Below are 20007 nucleotides of genomic sequence, written 5' to 3'. Positions count from 1 at the left end.
GGAGCATAAGGATGGCATAAAGCCACCCTCCTTGAGTCTTGTACTAAAGCGTCAAGAATTAAGCTCTCTCTCTTATATACACACTGATATCTAGAGTAATGAGCAATTTAACTACACACTTCATATAAAAAGGCTGAAAATATTGGGTTTTCTATGGGCAGACTGAGGTAACAAATAATTCCTTCAATCTTATGTAACTCGCCCCCATGGATCAGCCAGATTTAACATCACCACCCACAAGGAACATGACTACTCAGTTTATCAGAGGCACAAGAACAATAAATTAGTTCTTCTTTTCTGAGATATCTGCATAGCACTTCTGTATGAAATATTTCAGCTATATAAGCTTAAAGATATGCATTAATCAAAAAATACAGAAATATGCAAATCAGGATGAATAAATAACAGTTGTATTGAAGTTTTAGCTAAGCCAAATAAAAATATCCGAGAAAAGCAAGTGTTAGTACATTTTTTTATTCTGACAGAAATATAGCATACTTGAGCTATATAGCAAATATAGCACGCCTTTATGTTAATAGCAAGGCCTTCTTTGAGGTGGTACATTCTTTCTTTGTTTAGGAAGCTGCACACCTTCACAGGCAATAGATTGAAGAAAAAAAAAGTCCTTTAAATTGCTCCATGTAGCAGAGCACAGCTGGCCCTCCTGGCTCCTGCCTCTGATAAAGTCACTCAGTGACCCTCTGGTTCTGAAACCACTGGTGCTTTTATTTACAAGTCTGTGTTCCCACCTCCTTCTCACCATACAGTGTACACAGCTCTGGGTTCCTTGTGTCTGAACCCAAGAGGGAAGGGCTTTCTCCCTGTCTGCATTCCCTCGCTCTTCTCCATCCCACTTCCCAGCCTCTTATATAGCCCTGGGCTTCCTTCTTCCCAGTCTCTTATATAGCCCTGGGCTAATTGGGCTCTCAGTCCCTAGTTAGGACAGGCTCTTTCCAGCCAGCTTCACTTTATTCACTTAAACGGCGTGGCAGGGGGCTGATTCTGCAGTCTCTCTGCTCAGCACCCTGTCACACTCCACAAAACAGGTAAACAATATACATTTGCTATTCTGAGTTTTGTTCAGTGTTACATGCCATTATGGTACTCCTGGTTTCTCCACAAGTGTGTATGTAATTAGATTGGAAGAAGATTATTATCTTTGAAGGAAACATGGTCAAGTTTTCTATAGAACACGTCCTTAGAAATACCTTAAAGAGTCAAGCATTTGTTTTATTAATTTCCTCACGCTAAAATTTATTTCTAGTAAAAGCATGTGCGTCTGGTGGTCATTAACAGGGAATAGCACTGGTGAGCAGGGCTGGTGTGGAATGTTCTCCAATGCATCTCGGAGTCCCACTCCTCAGTCACATACAGCAGCTGAACTGCTCTAACTCATGCTGTGGTTTTCTGTCCTCTTTATGAGCAGATTAATGAAGAGGATACCCATAATTTTGGGAATACCCACCTAACCACCCCATTTCCTTCTAGCCATGCCCCTTTTCTCCATCATGCTACCCACTGTGCTGCACAGTGGTATGGACTGCATTACAGACAGTCTATGCAGGCAGAGAACTGCATAAGTGCACTGTACATCACGGGCACCGTGCTTAGTTAGGCAAAGTGGTATAAACTGACTTTAGAATACATGAGTCTGGCCATCTACCTTGAAACTTCAGTTACATGAACCAGTGAATAATCTTAACAAGACACTATAGGACATATAAGATTTAAAACAGGACTACTCTGCCTTTGCTATGAAGTGGTAAAGAATGTTTTGTAGATTGCAAGGGTAACACTGCCCTCAAGCCAGGGCAGAACCACTGCTGTTGATGCCAGTTGCACCTAACCTGACACAAGAAGATTATCATACAACCATTCTGTTTTAGTCACTAGTAGATGTCCTGACAGAGGTGACCTTTAAGGAGGCATTTAAATGAGGAAAATAAAGTGTCCTTGTGGACCAAAACAGATATAGTTTGTTATGAAGCATTTCTGTATATTTATTAAGCCTTCAAAGAAGGCCTCTTAGGGATCAACAGACACTAAGGTTATGTCTACACTGCAATTTTGTCCATCAGGGGTGTGGAAAAAAACCCACACCCCCAACAAGCAAAGGTTTTACTGACGAAAAGCACCGGTGTGGACAACGCTTTGTCAGTGGAGATGCTCTCCTGCCGACAAAGATACTGCTACTCCTTGTGTGGAAGGGGAGGTTCATTTCGCTGGCAGGAGAGCTCTCTCCTACCAGTAAAGAGCAGCTACATGGGAGACCTTACAGTGGCGCCGCTGTAGCAGCACAGCTGTGTTGCTGTAAGATACGCAGTGTAGACACAGCCTAAGCAATGTCTTCAATTGTCTGAATAGCTTGTACTGTGCGTGTGTCAAAAAGTGACTATAAAATGGAGTAGTTCAGTCCTCCAACACTAGACTGAATATGTTAGTACTTTAGGATTATGAAATAATGGCGAGCTGAAGCCTTGTGACTTCTTACCTAGGTGTGCGCTTTCTCCCTCCAAAAGGAAAGAAAACACTTGAAACGCTGCAAGTTTTGTTTGGTCGCTTCAGGACTGTTCATATTTGCTTAGACTCCACATTAAGGGCAATGAAATGAAAGAAATTGGCACCTCCATTAATATGGCTTCTAAAATCCAACACTTCCCTTCCCTGAAAAACTGTTCAGTAAATTTTATACATACGAGCAAACTCAGACATTTGGCAAAACCATTAGGGGTGTGTGCGTGTGTGTATGTAGATACACGTGCACACACATGCATGCATGCACACACACCATACACAAACATTTTTCATGGACATAATTTCTCTCCCTTCTGCCAAAAATTGGAAATTAGTAAAGACACTAAAGGTCTGGACAGAACCAGATTAAGGTCCCAAGTTGGGATCAGTTGTCTATCCTGCAGGTAGAGCCTGTCAAGACCCTTCAGAAAACGAGGGACCATCGGGTTGGCGAAGACTGAACAGCCAGCCGCTCCTGGATGGAACGCCAAAATGGCCACCAAATGGACCATGAGAGATGATACTGAGAGGCCCTGTGTTTCAAATGTAGTAGGTAGTCTAAGATAAGAGGTATAGGTGTCTGCATCGGGAGAGCGTGAACTTGAGAACACCAGATTGAGAATCTTTTCCACTTGGGTAGGTAGGTGGCCCTGGTGGAGGGTTTCCTACTGCCAAGTAGGACCTCCGTAACGGCCTCAGAGCACATTAGCTCAGTCGTGTTTAACCATGAAGCTTCCAAGTGGTGAGCTGAAGAGACTTGAGGCTGGGATGATGGAAGTGGTCTTGGGTGATCAGGTCCAGAAGCAGGGGCAACAAGATTGGGGTGTCCACTGATAGCTCCAGGAGCGTGATTTACCAGTGCTGGCAGGGCCAGGCTGACACTACCAGAATGACCGCAGCCCTTTCCCTGTGGATCTTGAGCAGAACCCTGTTGACAAGTGGAAATGGTGGGAATGTGTACAACAGGTGGTCTGTCCAAGGGCGGAGGAACCCATCTGTGAGGGAGCCCGGACTGTGATTCTGGAAGGAACAGAACTGGAGGCATTTTCTGTTGCTCTTCGTGGCAAACAGGTCAATTCGGGGATCTCCACTCCTTTGGAAAATGCTGTTCACCAGGTCCGGGTGAATAGACCACTTGTGGTTATGAAAGGATCTGCTAAGATAGTCCGCCAGCTCATTCTGAGAACCTGGATGCTATGAACTGAGTGGGCTATAGGGAAGTCCCACAGCTTGACGGCTTCCCGACACAGGGGAGAGGAACGAGCTCCACCCTGCTTGTTCATATAAAACACTGCAGTTGTGTTGTCCATCATCACCTCTGCTCGTTTCCCTTGCAAGTGCGCCTGGAAGTCTGGCATGCCAGGTGGACCACTCTGAGTTTCTTGAAGTTGATGTGGAGTGAGAGCTCAGCTTGCAACCAGAGACCTTAGGTCTGAAGGTCTCCCAAGTGAGCACCCCACTCCAATGCTGATGCATCTGTCACCAGGGACAGAGAGGGCTGGGGCTTGGTGAAGGGGACTCCCACGCATACCTTCTGTGGATTGAGCCACCAGTGGAAAGATTCAAGAACTGACACCGGGAGGGTGACCATCTTGTCCAGACTGTCATGCCCTGGCCAACAGTCTGATGCCAGCCAGGCCTGGAAAGGTCTGAGCCTCAGCCTTGCATGCTGTACCACATACATACATGCTGCCAGGTGACCGAGGAGCTTCAAGCAATTCCTCACTGTGGTGGTGGCTTTTGGTGATGAAAATAGGGGAGGAGAGAGGAAACCTAAAGGTCCAAGAACATAAAAAAAAGACTTCTCTGATCAAGTTGTACACCTTCCTTTGCAGATAAAATGAGGATACACCTTCCTTTGCAGATAAAATGAGGATACAGCTCATGCATATACACTAACATTATTGATCAGATTCTGTTCTAAGATGCATACCAACCCACTGAAGTCTTTGGGAGATGTGCATGGGTATCTAAAGGGAAACCACTGTGCACGTGCAAAGACAAACTGATCAAAACTGTTAGGTACTGTGACAGCCAGAAGGTAAGGGTCTCCCTGGTATCTAGCAGTGAGTCTTAGCTGGCCTGACCAGCTCAGTGTACTACAACTCATTATTGTTATAATCTGTACCTAAAAGGTGTCATGTAAGGTATCATATAAGAAATGGCAACATGCCGGTCATTCATATTATTGCATGGTGTATGTATGGGTGATATATGAAAAATTATAAATATGTGATGGAAATATGTTTGCAAAATGTGTTGGGGAAGCAGGGCTTAAGTCACCCAGTCCTAGACAAAGGAATTTGATTCCACCCCCTTGCAGGTATCTCCAATGTAAATTAACCAAGGAGAGACCATGAAATTAAATTTACATGCAAGGTAGACAAAGCCATCAGGCAAATCAGTGGGGGGATGGCCACTGGTTTGTCACTGTGGTGAGAAAACTACTTTGAACAAAAGACTCTAGTTTGTTAAGTAAGGTTTTAGTCTTAGAAGCATATTTTACATTTGTTTGTAACCATTTCTATCCCAATCACTTCTACTTGGTGTCACTTAAATATCTGTTCTTTGTTAATAAACTCACTCTTGTTCTGTTACACAACCAGTCATCCCAGTGTAGTGTTTTAAACTGAAGAGTGAAACCCTCAGCCAAGCTAGCAGGCTGGTACTGTGTACTATCTCTTTAAAGGAGCAGCAAGCTTGATAAGGTTTAGTGTGTGTTCCACTGAGCGGGACTGGACTCAACAGGGGAAATGATTTTGGGGAAGCTCAGGGCTGGAAAGGCTGTTGGTGTCACCCTGCATAGAGTAACCAGGCTGGGGAAAACCATGCTGGGGCTTTGTGCTTGGGAGAACGCTGCTGGTATCAGGGATGTGAGCCAAAACTGCAGAGCACAGAGGCACCCAGGGCTACAGGTTAGGTGGTGACACAACCCCTTACTGGTCTGGAATGAACCCCTAAATGTCGCAGTTATTCGTTGTATAGTTTGTCTCTCTCTCGCTCTCTCACTCACATACAGACACAAAAACCTTCAACTAATTGAACACACAGCATTTTGTGTCCTTCCCTACCCCAAACACACAAATCACCACTGATCCTATGTTATAGAAAGTGAACGACAAATATGTGCTACAGTACTAAAGAAATGCTGGTAGAGTTAAGCTTTCAGTCCCTATCAAACAGATCACACAAAACAGTGACATCAGACTTAGTTTCTAATCACAGATTAAACTTTTAACTTAAATTCAATGAACAGAAAAGGATAGATTTTTTTTTTAATTACAATGTTTGCAAGCAAGCAGAAGATGAAAACCTTGGCACCTTGAATGGGAAAGTAATAGTGTGCATGGCACAAAAGCAGGCTTATCTTAATGTGGCTGCTTTTAAAAATATTTAAAATATGTCAACTGGATTAATTCCTAATATCTAGCCTCTTGTTACTTAAACTTCTGTGCTGGCAGTGATCAACAAGCTGTGTTTTATGGACACACACAAAAAAAACCCCACGCCCTGAATTCTGAGCAGGATTAACCAGACAAAAAGAAAGAGTCCTTATCAACTCTTAAGAGCACCTAAAGTGACTGAATCAGATATACAATCAGTTTTCTATGTTGCTGCACAGAAGTAATTTACGGTACCTATCAAATAAGGCTATATATATACAGGATACTAGTATATTTGTCTTTTTAGGTTTAGATTTCTCTGTAGTTATTTACTTATTCTAAAACTAGATTCCAATAACATTCTCAGATGTAGGCACATGAAACTGAAGATTTATCAATGGCACGACAGATGCAACTTCAACAAAGCAAAAGAGAGTTTCACTTACTTATACCAATGGTGAATGTGGTCCACACACTGTAAAGAGAGATATGTTTTAACTTACCTGGTTGCCAACTAGAAGAAGGTGTTCTCCCAGCAAAAAGTCTTTTAGCATATCCTCCATCACCATCATATGCTAGAGACAAAGAAAACAAGAATTTTAATTACTGTGCTTATACACACAAAATAAATGCAAGATTATTACTTAAAGTATTTTTCACCAGAACCCTTATCTATATCTATTTATTTGGTATTCTAATGAAATAGAATTGTCTCAATCAGAGCAGAGGGAATCTATTCAGTAACAAACAATGATGTACAGTTTTTAACTCCATTGATATACTATCCTGCACTCTGACTGGCGTTAGGTGTCTGATTTCTGTATTTCTCAATAACTGTTCAGAATGAATTTCCTTTTAGCATGGTTGGCTAATATTTGTCAGCCACAGTGCAAGGACTGATATAATGACTGTATGTACGTAAACTGCATCATGGAACGGGCCTCCCAAATACCCCAAGAAAACCTGCTTCAATACAGAATTAAAACCCCTGCCACCCGCACAGCCCTAGTTGTCCCATACCACTCCACACTGGAATCCATACAGGGCATCATTAAACAAGTACAAGCCGCACTCTATGTGGATCGCATCCTGAAACAAATCTTTCCTTAACCCTCTCTTCTGACCTTCAAACCACCCCCCAAACCTCTCCAAACTCATCATCAGAAGCCAGCTCCCCATAGACCAGGACACACCAACTCAAAGAAGCACCAGACTCTGCCAGAACAGATGCAAAACCTGCAGACATATCTCCACTCCCGACAATACACCTTTCAAGATCCATGGATCCTGCACATGCCTATCATAACATGTGGTGTGCCTCATCCAGTGCACTAAATGCCCCGATAAAGCTGTGTGGGGGAACCCAGAGAATTACTATATTCTTGAATGAACTCACAAAGGAAAATGATAAGCCGAGGGTGGCGGGGGGCCCCCGCAGCTCCAAGCTGCGGAGGGCAGGGAACCTTGGAGTTCCTAGTCGCAGGGGCCCCTGCAGCTCCCAGCCAGCAGCGGGGACCCAGAGCCCCAGCAGTGATAGATGCTAGAGATCTGTCTAGCCTGGAAACTATGACTGTTTCTTTGGGTCACAGATTTTACTACTGCAAAACCAAGCCCTGTCACCTCAAATTTAGATGACTATAGTTATGTCCATAACGGTACCTAGAGAAGACTCTTGAGCTGGAAGTCCCGCCACAGGTATAAAAGAAAGAAAGTGGCTGGCAAATCATTCTCCAGAAGTACCCACAACTTTGGAACTCTCCCCCATCCTGCACTGGATCAAAATAGTTTGAATTTGTTGAACTTCAAGGCATGCAGCAAGGTCCATCTTTTACCCAAGCTTTTGGAGAGGAAAGAGCATGCAATAGATTACAGCAAACGACAATAATCAAGAATTAATAGGAACATTTTTCGTATGATATGAAGAAAAGTCCCAATGGTCAAATTTGTCTCTGGTACAACTCCACTAAGTCAAGAGATGAATTTGATCCAATATGTTTATAATTACGCACATTTATATCCCCTGAAGGTGAGACATTGATCTCAAATACAAGTTTCTATTCCAATTGCAGTTTATTTTCAAGAAAAAAACAAAGAAAATCCATCCCAAATCAAAAGTGTGTGCATTTCTCACAGTCTCAGAATTAGACTGACTAATCACAGCCACTGTTAAAATACTTGATATATTTAATACTAACTAAATGTTGTAAAACATTCTAACATGCACAATTAGTAATGTACTTGAAAACAAATATCAACCTAAACTTGCTCCAAACAATAGATTTGTTGCAAATAAAAATAATGCAATCATCTAAGGAGCCTGATAACATGAAAAATGCAGGCTGCTTTACTAGCATTAAAATCTTGTGTATCCTCTGTATTTAGTGAAAATAGGTCATCTGTAAGTAGGTCAGACAGGGTACTTAGAAAAAGGAATAACTGTCTTTATATAAATGTAACATAATATTATTTTTTTCTTTCAGCATCATCATCTCATCATTGGTATTTGCTTCTTGAAATCAGTAACTCCTGCATTATTACTGAGTATACAGAAATATTCAATTTAGAACACTGCAAAAGCTGTTTTGATTTTCCAAATTGCTTTAGACCAGAACAAAAGGCAATATTTTAATGATGCTTATAATCAAAGTTTAATATTGCAAAATCCTAACTACCCAGGTCAAGAGACTATCAAATGCACCATAATTTTTGAGGAGTAGGGGAGAAGGCTTGAAGACAAATTACTGTATTTACGCATACACTGTAAATTTACAGCTGACCCGATTAGTTTTAGTCTAGATTTAACATCATGTATCCCAGCAAGCCACGTCCATTACACTTGCTGAGTTAATTGCTAAAAACATGTGAGTACTTCCTCACAATTCTTCATTTAAACAAACAAATCCTAAATTGTATAAATAACTGTGTTCAAGTTGTTTCCCTCAAACAACTGTTTTTGCACAATAAATGCAAGTACTCATTAGAAATTGTCTAATTTTCCTAGCAACAGGGTCCAAGCTAGTGTTGTAGTGAGATATACAGAGAACATTTACAATCACGTCATGTTCATATAAGAGATTTGCAAATGGAAATGTCAAAATTCCACTAGCTTTGGCAATACATATTCAGTGCTCCCCAAAAGCGAGGCTGATTGGGGCATTTAGCACATATCTAAAAATCACTGTTCTTCTTCTGAGTCTCATAATACGCAGCCCAGTTTAGATAGCAGGCTCCAGCTTTGGTACTACATCTTCAGTTGCAGCACACTGTGATTTCACAGCAATGCTGCAACCCCACTGGGACATGAAATGTTTTGGGGGCAAGTGTGCATAACTCAGTGCTGGGTTTTTAACGACATCACACAATAATGGAATATATTGCCAGTTTCATTCTCCAGCAGAGTTTTATGGTTGTGAAATCATCACCAGAGCACTTTAGTGTGTCACACTGGGATGGGAGCTGGCAGTGCAGGACTAAAGAAGAAAACTAATTTTTAGTTGGTAATATGTTACTTTCTGACAGTTTTTTAGGAAGATAGATTTGGGGCAATTTCCTTTAGCCAACATGTTTAACAAAAATGTGACACCTAAACAAAGCAGATAAATGATATTCTAACATAGGTCAGGTTCAGATTTTTGCAGTGCTTTCAATTTGTAATTACTGCAATTATTGCCTCCTTGAACAAGAAGATGGAAAGAGTAGCACACACAGAAGAGCATTGTTCTAGGGTTTAGGATTTCATCTGTGAGAGTCCCAAAGTTAAAGTACTTTACTGAAATGATAGCACAGAACAAAACCTCAAACATCAAATTTTACGAGGGAAAATTAAGAAGATTCTCACAGATTCACATTGCCAGCAGGGCCCATGCAGTGGAGGCTGCACGCTCTGCTCTGCGGAGGACCAGCAAATGAGGCGGAAAGAAAGAAAAGGATATGAAAAAATGAAGGAAAGGAAACTCCCTAAGGAAGAGGCCCTGCCAAGGCTCTAAAAGCTAGTGCTAACATGCAAACACTTCACAGGAGCTGCCTGTGCTGCCTTTGGATGGCAAAGCATTCAGGAGATTCACTCAGTGGGCAGGACCTATGGCTAAGCATACCCTGGACTGACAGTTGACACTTCAGTGCTGTGGTGACCAGACACCTGCCCTCTCTAGTGAAGAGCAGTGGACCTGCCTTTGCTAGAGAAAAACACTTCCCCTTTCATAGCACGTTTGCAGACCCACGTCTTTGCTTTTTGTTATTTTTCTTATTCTCTTCCCCTTCATATACATTTTGGAATTTCTCTGGGTCAGCTGAACAGCGTGAGAGGCTGAAACATTTCTATTAACACCAAATAGCATGATAATTGTGAGTACAGAGCAGAGATTTTAACCATTAGTAGCCATATTAAAGATTTGCATATATACAGCATAGTTCTCGAGCAATTCTTGCACTCTGATTAGCTAAAAATGTCTGTCAGCCAATTAGAATCCTGGGACTTGCACATAATATAGTTAATAAGAATATTGTACAGTGATTATACAAGTTTCAGAGTAACAGCCGTGTTAGTCTGTATTTGCAAAAAGAAAAGGAGTACTTGTGGCACCTTAGAGACTAACCAATTTATTTGAGCATGAGCTTTCGTGAGCTACAGCTCACTTCATCGGATGCATACCGTGGAAACTGCAGCAGACTTTATATACACACAGAGAATATGAAACAATACCTCCTCCCACCCCACTGTCCTGCTGGTAATAGCTTATCTAAAGTGATCATCAAGTTGGGCCATTTCCAGCACAAATCCAGGTTTTCTCACCCTCCACCCCCCCACACAAATTCACTCTCCTGCTGGTGATAGCCCATCCAAAGTGACAACTCTCTACACAATGTGCATGATAATCAAGTTGGGCCATTTCCTGCATAAATCCAGGTTCTCTCACCCCCTCACCCCCCTACCAAAAACTGTGCCCACATATCTATTCAGGGGACACCATCACAGGGCCTAATAACATCAGCCACACTATCAGAGGCTCGTTCACCTGCACATCCACCAATGTGATATATGCCATCATGTGCCAGCAATGCCCCTCTGCCATTTACATTGGTCAAACTGGACAGTCTCTACGTAAAAGAATAAATGGACACAAATCAGATGTCAAGAATTATAACATTCATAAACCAGTCGGAGAACACTTCAATCTCTCTGGTCACGCAATCACAGACATGAAGGTCGCTATCTTAAAACAAAAAAACTTCAAATCCAGACTCCAGCAAGAAACTGCTGAATTGGAATTCATTTGCAAATTGGATACTATTAATTTAGGCTTAAATAGAGACTGGGAGTGGCTAAGTCATTATGCAAGGTAGCCTATTTCCCCTTGTTTTTTCCTACCCCCCCCCCCCCCAGATGTTCTGGTTTAACTTGGATTTAAACTTGGAGAGTGGTCAGTTTGGATGAGCTATTACCAGCAGGAGAGTGAGTTTGTGTGTGTATGGGGGTGGGGGGGTGAGAAAACCTGGATTTGTGCTGGACATGGCCCACCTTGATTACCATGCACATTGTAGGGAGAGTGGTCACTTTGGATGAGCTATTACCAGCAGGAGAGTGAGTTTGTGTGTGTATGAGGGTGGGGGGGGGGTGAGAAAACCTGGATTTGTGCTGGAAATGGCCCACCTTGATTATCATGCACATTGTAGGGAGAGTGGTCACTTTGGATGAGCTATTACCAGCAGGATAGTGAGTTTGTGTGTGTGGTTTTTGGGAGGGGGGTGAGGGGGTGAGAGAACCTGGATTTGTGCAGGAAATGGCCCAACTTGATTATCATGCACATTGTGTAGAGAGTTGTCACTTTGGATGGGCTATCACCAGCAGGAGAGTGAATTTGTGTGGGGGGGTGGAGGGTGAGAAAACCTGGATTTGTGCTGGAAATGGCCCAACTTGATGATCACTTTAGATAAGCTATTACCAGCAGGACAGTGGGGTGGGAGGAGGTATTGTTTCATATTCTCTGTGTGTATATAAAGTCTGCTGCAGTTTCCACGGTATGCATCCGATGAAGTGAGCTGTAGCTCACGAAAGCTCATGCTCAAATAAATTGGTTAGTCTCTAAGGTGCCACAAGTACTCCTTTTCTTTTAGTGATTATACAAGTTAGACACGCAGAACCAATGAAAGTGCACAGACTACATAAATGGAGGAAAACTATGCTGCAGCAACTTTTGTTGAATTTCTGCACTCTAGAGAGTCCATTTTAGAATAATAACTGAAATGTATTTAAACAGGAGTGCATCAGTCTATGATTTGGCTCAGTATGCTGTTAATAAGCATATTGTTTGTGTATTAAAAAAGTGTTACAAATAAAATTACTATGAACAGTGATAGGTTTTCAAAAATTTAATTGTTTTTGTATTTTAAAAATATATACAAGTAATTCCTAAACCAAATTGTGTACTGCAAGCTGCAAAACTTCAAGTTATAAACTTCTAAAAATAGGATCTTAAAAAGGAACTGTTTACCTATAAGAATAGTGGCTTAGGCAAGCTGCAATAATAAAACCTCTCAACACAGTACTTTATTGATTCACTACAAACAAAATCCAGGTTCAATAGTTGTTTCTTTACTTCTTATGAAAGTTCTACAAGATTTTTATAATCTCTTCACAAAGGGATGGTTAAGAAGCTTGATCTCTAGTCACCTGAAACGAGCACCAAATTTACCAACAAGATTAAAAATTTTCAAGGATCACTGTTTCAGCCTCATGCAACCACTTCACCAACATGCTATTTAAAAAAATCTTTACTACAATGTTTAACAAACTCTATTGCATCTGTAGCGTCAGAGAAGTGCACTCACCTGGGTGTTCTCATAAAACAGAACATCAGGCACTTTCATTTTCTCATTGGGGTTATAAACAGGCATGGTGGCAGATCCAATCCTCAGAAACCCATTATGTATTTCACCTATACATTTTATGAAAAACAAAGAATTACTTAGAACACTGATTTGCAGATATGTGGTCAACAATACTGGTAATGAGATAATGCATACATTTGTTGCAATGTATTGGTACAGCAAAGCTTCCAGCTTTCGGAAGAAAGAGGACAGAAAAGGAATAGCATAAAGCTCTAAGGCTTAAAATCAGTTCCATTACAATGTGTGACAAATTGGTGATGTTAGGGGGACAAGTATCAGAAAGAACATTGCAAATTGTGACAGCTGCTTTGGCTGAAGCCTTAACTTGGTACTCCCTTCCTCTAATCATTGAGTGTTATTAAAACTGTTTGATCGTACTCACCCCTTGGAGAAACAGCATGCCAGTCATTTCCTTTAAACTTTAGGCAAGATAAAGTCACTGTTGGTTTCTCCATTCAGCACATTTTATACAAATGGTTTAATAACACAAAATAGGCACATTTAAAACGTCAGTGAAAAGTGGCTAAATTTGCATATGTTGGGGAAACATTCAGAAGTAGTTTGGAGAGAAAAATAATTAAAACCACTGTATTGGCTAACCACAGTAGTCTGCTACAAGGAGTTACGCTACAACACAGCAGTTCCAGATAGTCAACTCTGCCTCCCACAGATGCTTGCCCTTTTCCTCTATTCAGACATCCTGTTGGGTTGGATGAACCTGAACTGTAATACTGAGAAACTGCTCTCCGTTGTTCGTTTTTATTTTGTTTAGTTTAACTCTGCTATGGTTTTGCAAATGGTGGAATTACAAAATTACTGGTAATATGAACATGAACTTACTAAATCTGTTGTATTTTTGGTAGTTCTAATGTTGCACATTGTTAATGAATCAGGTTCAATCAGATTTATAAAGTAATATACAGTTTGCATATTAGTGTCAGTTTTGCAAAAAACTAAACTTTCAATGCAACGGAATGACTCTCTAGTCATATTACTATAATTCAAACTATCCTACCTATATGAAGTTAGTACTTGGCCCCAATTTATACCACATATGTTTTGAAACTGAAGAGAGCCTGCATTACTAGATACAGTAGCTGTAGACATTTTTACTGGTACAGCATTTTCCAAATATATGTTAAGACATGTCCTCCTGTTTTAAAGATCTAGCAATGAAAACAGACAAGACAAACACATGTAAAACAAAACTCTCAACAACTATGCAGCAGAAGAACAGCAAAGAGTACTGGTGAGGCTAGAAGAAAATAAAATAAGTTGAAAAGAAGGATTTAGTGGACAGGAAGTGACAGACTCTATGGTACATGACAGAAAACATGAAGCTGAGTGTAAGAAAAAAAGATGGAAACAGGAAGGCCAGAGGACAGAGAGGAATAAATTGGGGGGGGAGGGGGGGGGGGAGGAAGATAGGAAGTGAGATAAAAGATGGAAGCGGGAATGATATGTACAGAGTTAACGGCGGGGGGGGGAGGGGGAGAGCACAAAATTTACGTGGTAAGAGACAGAACCAAAGAGGGGAAAGAAATGTTATTAGTGATGGGAGAAGAAGTTGTCTGTAACAGTAATATTTTGTATAGTACAGAGAGGGAGAACAGGGAAAGCCAGACTAGAGACAGATTGCCACAGTCAGAGTGAGAGATGACCAAGGTTTTTTGCAAACACGATAATGAACGAGAAGAGCTTATTTGGGTCATATTAAAGAGGAGGATGTACAGAGTATTGGGGAGGTGGAGGATGTGCTGCAATGGAGAAAGATCTAGAAGACTCAATCACACAAAAATTGTAAGCCTGGACAACAAGAAGGATGACACACACAATTGCCAAGAATGCTAACAGAGGAAGGTAGCAAAGTGACCCAATAAAGCAAAGTGAACAAGGGCACCATTGATCTGGCAGACTTAAAAATGTAAAGGTCACACACAAAATTCCACGGGCCAGGCTATGATAAAGAATCACTTAGATTTAGGAAGTTCTACAGTTATGAAAATTTAGAGAACGTATGTAGAGAAATATAGGTATATTCTTTAGCAAGACAATGGCTAAGGGATGTATCTAAAGCAGGGCACACTTAATTAAGGGAACATTTAATACATCTTTTTGTGTTCAAACAGTTGAGTAATGTTCATGAAAGATTAAAAACAAAAGGTGACAGAAGCTTACAACTATAATCCTTTTCCTCTTGTTTCCTAATATCATCCGGGTTTATCTCAATCCCTGAATCCAGCAGATTTTTATGTAAAGCTGATCTTGCGAGATTCGGTAAAAACCTAAATCAAGGAGGGGGGAAAAAAGGAAGGTCAGTTTTTACTTTTCTCAGGGTTCTTTTTGTCTTCTAAGATCAATGTGACACTTCACCCTGACTCCATGCCCTAAATAATACCAAATCCTGTCCCACTCTGACAGTTTCCAACTCCTCACCTACTCTATCTGTGCTTAGCAAAGGAAATGGGTCCTCATGCTATTGGAAACTGTCCAATTTCCTCTCCCCACATCAATAACTCCTAATTCCAAAGTTATATGAGTTTAAAAAAAAATACAATCACAACATACGGAAAGTTGTAGCAGCCAAGTATCCTTTAGACTTAATCTAAATTTCAGTCCCAAAATTATATTAACATAAATGCTCATTTTAAAGCACTACATTGTTATGTGGGATTCCTGTGAAGAAGCTGTAATGACAAACGAGTTAGGATGCTGAGGGGACAATGACGTTGTTCCTTCCACAGTTTAATCGGAGCCAGATCCTTCAGCTGTGACTGATCCCAGATCATACAGGCCCCAGCTTAAGATTCTCTGTACCTTGGAGAATTTGGCCCTTATATTTTCGTCACTCATATTTTCAGAACTTTTTCTAACTGCTGTTGCCTTCCTTTGCAATATCTGAGTTGTCTACAACTTTTTAAAAAAATGCAATGCCTAAAACTAAATACAAACCTCCAACTGACACCTAACCACATTGTATTCCATTAATACAATCCTGAGTATTATTTTATCTTTGAGACAGCATCACACTTTTGACAATCATTAGTTCTGAAGACCTATTTCTATCAAGTCATTAAGCATATGCCACACACACATCACACACACACACAGATTAGAAAGAAGTGCTGAATGATTTGTTTCAAATGATGTTTGAAATCTGGGAATTCCATAGAAGTGAAATCTAACATTCTTTGATTAGGGAGGATCAGAATAGTAGCAGTTCTACTTTTAATGTCTAACTCCTTTAAAAAAAATTTAAGCCATCTTTTTATCATATTAGCAATTGTTTCTTTGAACCTTAAACTTTCACAGTAAAATTAGTATGGCTACCTGGAAAGACAGGCTTTATTGACAGCATGGTAGAGACTCTCATCTGGATACTGTGATAGCCGACGACAAATTCGTAATAGCTGTCGTGTGGACAAAGATGATGCCAGTGACTGTGCCTGCCAAAAATAAAAGGTAATTTTATTAATAGTCCTCTTGGATTTAAACTGGAACAAACTTGGAAAAAAACTATTTACATTGAAAGCAATTATTTCAAAATTTTGGTCTTAAACAGGTGCTTTCGTCCTCATATCCCAGTTTGCACCACTTAATCCTTCACAGGTCAGAATTCCGTGTTTGTGGCAGGAATCTATTACCATGGAAATAATTATGTCATCAAAATGTCAGCATTATGATTTCATTGATTTGTGTGCTATATAAGATGTGTTAACATTATATTATTAATTATTATTATTTATTAATATTATTAGGAATTACAGCAAAAAGACAAATAAGTGAAAATTAAATTATTTGTGTTAAAGCTGATTTATCTGAAAGTTTCCTGCAGTACTGTATGGCACTGCCTCAACATATATGACATGCCTCTGCATATATTAGAGATACTGTATCCTGATTTCAGATCATCTCATGTCCATTATTTTTCAATGAATTTGGCATTTGTAACAGAATTGACATCCTGGAAATCGAAGTCTTCTATTTATTACCAGCTGAATATGAGCTCCCCATGTGAAAGAGCAAAAAGAGATAGCATAATCCTTGATGTATAAACAAGGGAATAATGGGCAAGAACAGGGAGATTGTATTACCTACTTATACAGTACTGTCCAGGGCATTACTTGAACACTCACAAAACTGGGTGACTGAGCAACAAAATGGCAGATGAAATTCAATGTTCATAAATGCAAAAAGAAAAGAAGGACTTGAGGCACCTTAGAGACTAACACATTTATTTGAGCATAAGCTTTCGTGAGCTACAGCTCACTTCATCGGATGTAGCTTATGCTCAAATAAATGTGTTAGTCTCTAAGGTGCCACAAGTACTCTTTTTCTTTTTGCGAATACAGACTAACACGGCTGCTACTCTGAAACCTGTCATAAATGTAAAGTAATGCACATTGGAAAACATTATCCCAACTATACATATGAAACGATGGGGTCTAAATTAGCTGTTTCCACTCAAGAAAGATCTTTGGATTCACTGTAGATAGTTTTCTGAAAACATCCACTCAAGGGACGGCAGCAGTCAAAAAAGCGAACAGAATGTTGGGAATCATTTGGGAAGGGATAGATTATAAAACAGAAAATATCATATTGCCACTATATAAATCCATGGTATGCCCACATCTTGAATACTGTGTGTAGATCTGATCACCCCATCTCAAAAAAGATGGATTGGAATTGGAAAAGATACAGAACAGGGCATCAAAAATTATTAGGAGTATGGACCAGCTTACATATGAGGAGAGATTTATAAGACTGGGACTTTTCATCTTGGAATAAAGATGGATTAAGGGGAATACAATCAAGATCTATAAAATCATGACTGGTGTGGAGAAAGTAATTCAGGAAGTGTTATTTATTCCTTCTCATAACACAAGAACTAGGAGTCACCAAAAGAAATTAATAGGCAGGAGGTTTAAAACAAGCAAAAAGGAAGTATTTGTGGAACAATCTATGGAACTCTTTGCCAGAGGACATTGTAAAGGTCAAGATTACAACAGGGTTCAAAAAAGAACTAGATAAATTTATGGAGGATAGGTCCATCAGTGGCTATTAGCCAGGATGGGCAGTGATGGTGTCCTTAGCCTCTGTTTGCCAGAAACTGGGAATGGGCAACAGGCGATGGATCACTTGATGGTTACCTGTTCTGTTCATTCCCTCTGAAGCACCTGGTATTGGCCACTGTCGGAAGACAGGATACTGGGCTAGATGGACCTTTGGTCTGACCCAGTAGGGCCGTTCTTGTGTTCTGGTGTCCACATATTCAAATGGATATTGAAAGTTGGAGACAATTCAAAAAGAGCTATCAAAATGATTCACAGTCTGGAAAATGTGCCTTATAATGAGCACTAAAGGAGCTCAATCTATTTAATTTAATCAAAGAGAGAGAGAGGATTAAGAGACTACTTGATTGCAATCTGTAATTACACAGGAAGAAGGTATCCGATTCACCTGAGGGTATGTCTACACTACGGAGAATATACTGGTATAGCATGGTATAATCCATAACGTATAATAATGGCATAATCCATAATGGCATAATCCCGTAATGTAGACACAGCCTACACCAATGGCAGAGGTTTTTCCATTGGTGTAGAAATACTACCTCTGCAAACAGCAGCAGCTATGTTGACAAAAGCATTCTCCCGTCAACATAGCTGTGTCTGTGTTGGGCTAGGTCAGCACAGCTATGCTGGTCAGGGGTGTAGTTTTTTCAGACCCTGACAGAAGTAGCTATGGTGACCAAACTACTAATGGGTTCTTGAATCTAGCAGCAAAGACAATAATGTTTGCAAAGGTCTAACAGTTGAAGTCAGAAAAATTCAAATTAGAAATAAGATGCAAATTTTACAATGAGGTTAAATTAACTATTGGAACAAATTGAAGTCTTTATATCAAAACTGGAGATCTTTCTAAAATAAATCCTTTCGTTCAACCACAAGGTATCAGATAAAATTCTGCGTGCTGTGTTATGCAACAGCAAAGATTAGATGATCGTAATGGTATCCTTTGGCCTAATTTATGAATCCACAAAATAAGTACATAGCATGGGTGACAAAAATACAAGCTTCTCCACACCGTCCTGCCAACGTTTCTAAACTCTGCTTGAGTGAGGCCACCTGTAGAATCAAGATAACAGTTCAAGATCCAAGCCCATTCATTCTTGAGTCTCTGCTGGGTCCATTTACAAAATGGACTGTTATTAATTAAATAATAGAGCTGGGCAGGAAAAGGTTTTCCTCTCGTGAAAATTTTTGAGATTTCAGAAATTTTTCCCATCTCAAATTGAAATGAAAAATCAAAAATCTCAAAAATGTTCGTGAACCAAAAGTCACAAAAATAATTTGGTTTGGGTCAATCAAAATGTTTCATTTTGATAATTTGAAAGTAATAAAGGGAACCACTGACGTGAAACACACAGGTCAACGCACAGCACGGGCATGCTATTTTTTTATATATATATATATGAGATAGATAGATAGATATATCGCCCAACCTGTGATGTGTATGATTATTTTATATACATATATGCACATCGGATATCATACTGATCTACAGGTATCTTCCAACAGTGAATCATTTGTCTTATAGCATACACTTTCTCTGGATATTTCACAATGCTATGGATGTTAGAGAGACCCTTTTTTTAATCGCTCTGTTCAGACACCAAACACTTTACAAACAAATACATTCCCTTTTGTAATATATATTGTTAAAGAACCACATACATGCCAATAATGCAATAAATACATAAATAAGTATCGGGTTCACTTCCTTTTATTCATTCATAGATTCATACAGTTTAAGGCCAGAAAGTACTATTATATCATCCAGTCTGACCTCCTGTATATCACAGGCCATTAAGTTGCATCCAGTTGCCAACTATTGAGCCTAATTACTTGTGTTTGACTAAAGCCTTAGTTGTGTTTGGTTAAAGCATAATTTCCAGAAAGGCATCCAGTCTTAATTAGCAGATATCAACAGACGGAGAATCCACCACTTCCCTTGGTAATTTGTTCCAGTGCTTAATCATCTGCATTGTTAAAAATGTGTGTCACATTTCCAATTTGAATGTGTCTGGCTTTCAGCTTCCAGTCACTGGTTCTTGCCATGCCTTTCTCTGCTAAACTAAAGGGCACTTTAGTACCCACTATTTTCTTCCATGAGTGTACTTATACACTAATCAAGTCACCTCTCAATCTTCTTTCTAATA

General features: G+C 40.0%; 1 protein-coding gene across 2 annotated transcripts in view; it reads right to left on the bottom strand.

Moving 5' to 3' along the window:
- Window positions 1–20007, bottom strand: part of VWA8 (von Willebrand factor A domain containing 8) — a 289992-nt gene that overhangs the window by 159288 nt on the left and 110697 nt on the right. For both annotated transcript variants that reach the window (XM_077811982.1, XM_077811992.1), the window contains exons 17-20: window positions 16116–16231; window positions 14964–15070; window positions 12726–12832; window positions 6401–6472 (exon numbers count right to left, since the gene is read on the bottom strand). In XM_077811982.1, the coding sequence (XP_077668108.1) occupies window positions 6401–6472; window positions 12726–12832; window positions 14964–15070; window positions 16116–16231 (402 nt within the window). The remainder of the gene's footprint in view (window positions 1–6400; window positions 6473–12725; window positions 12833–14963; window positions 15071–16115; window positions 16232–20007) is intronic.

This window comes from Eretmochelys imbricata, chromosome 1 (assembly GCF_965152235.1).
Source record: "Eretmochelys imbricata isolate rEreImb1 chromosome 1, rEreImb1.hap1, whole genome shotgun sequence".
NCBI classification, from domain to species: Eukaryota; Metazoa; Chordata; order Testudines; family Cheloniidae; genus Eretmochelys; species Eretmochelys imbricata.
This window is presented reverse-complemented; position numbering and strand designations above follow the sequence as displayed.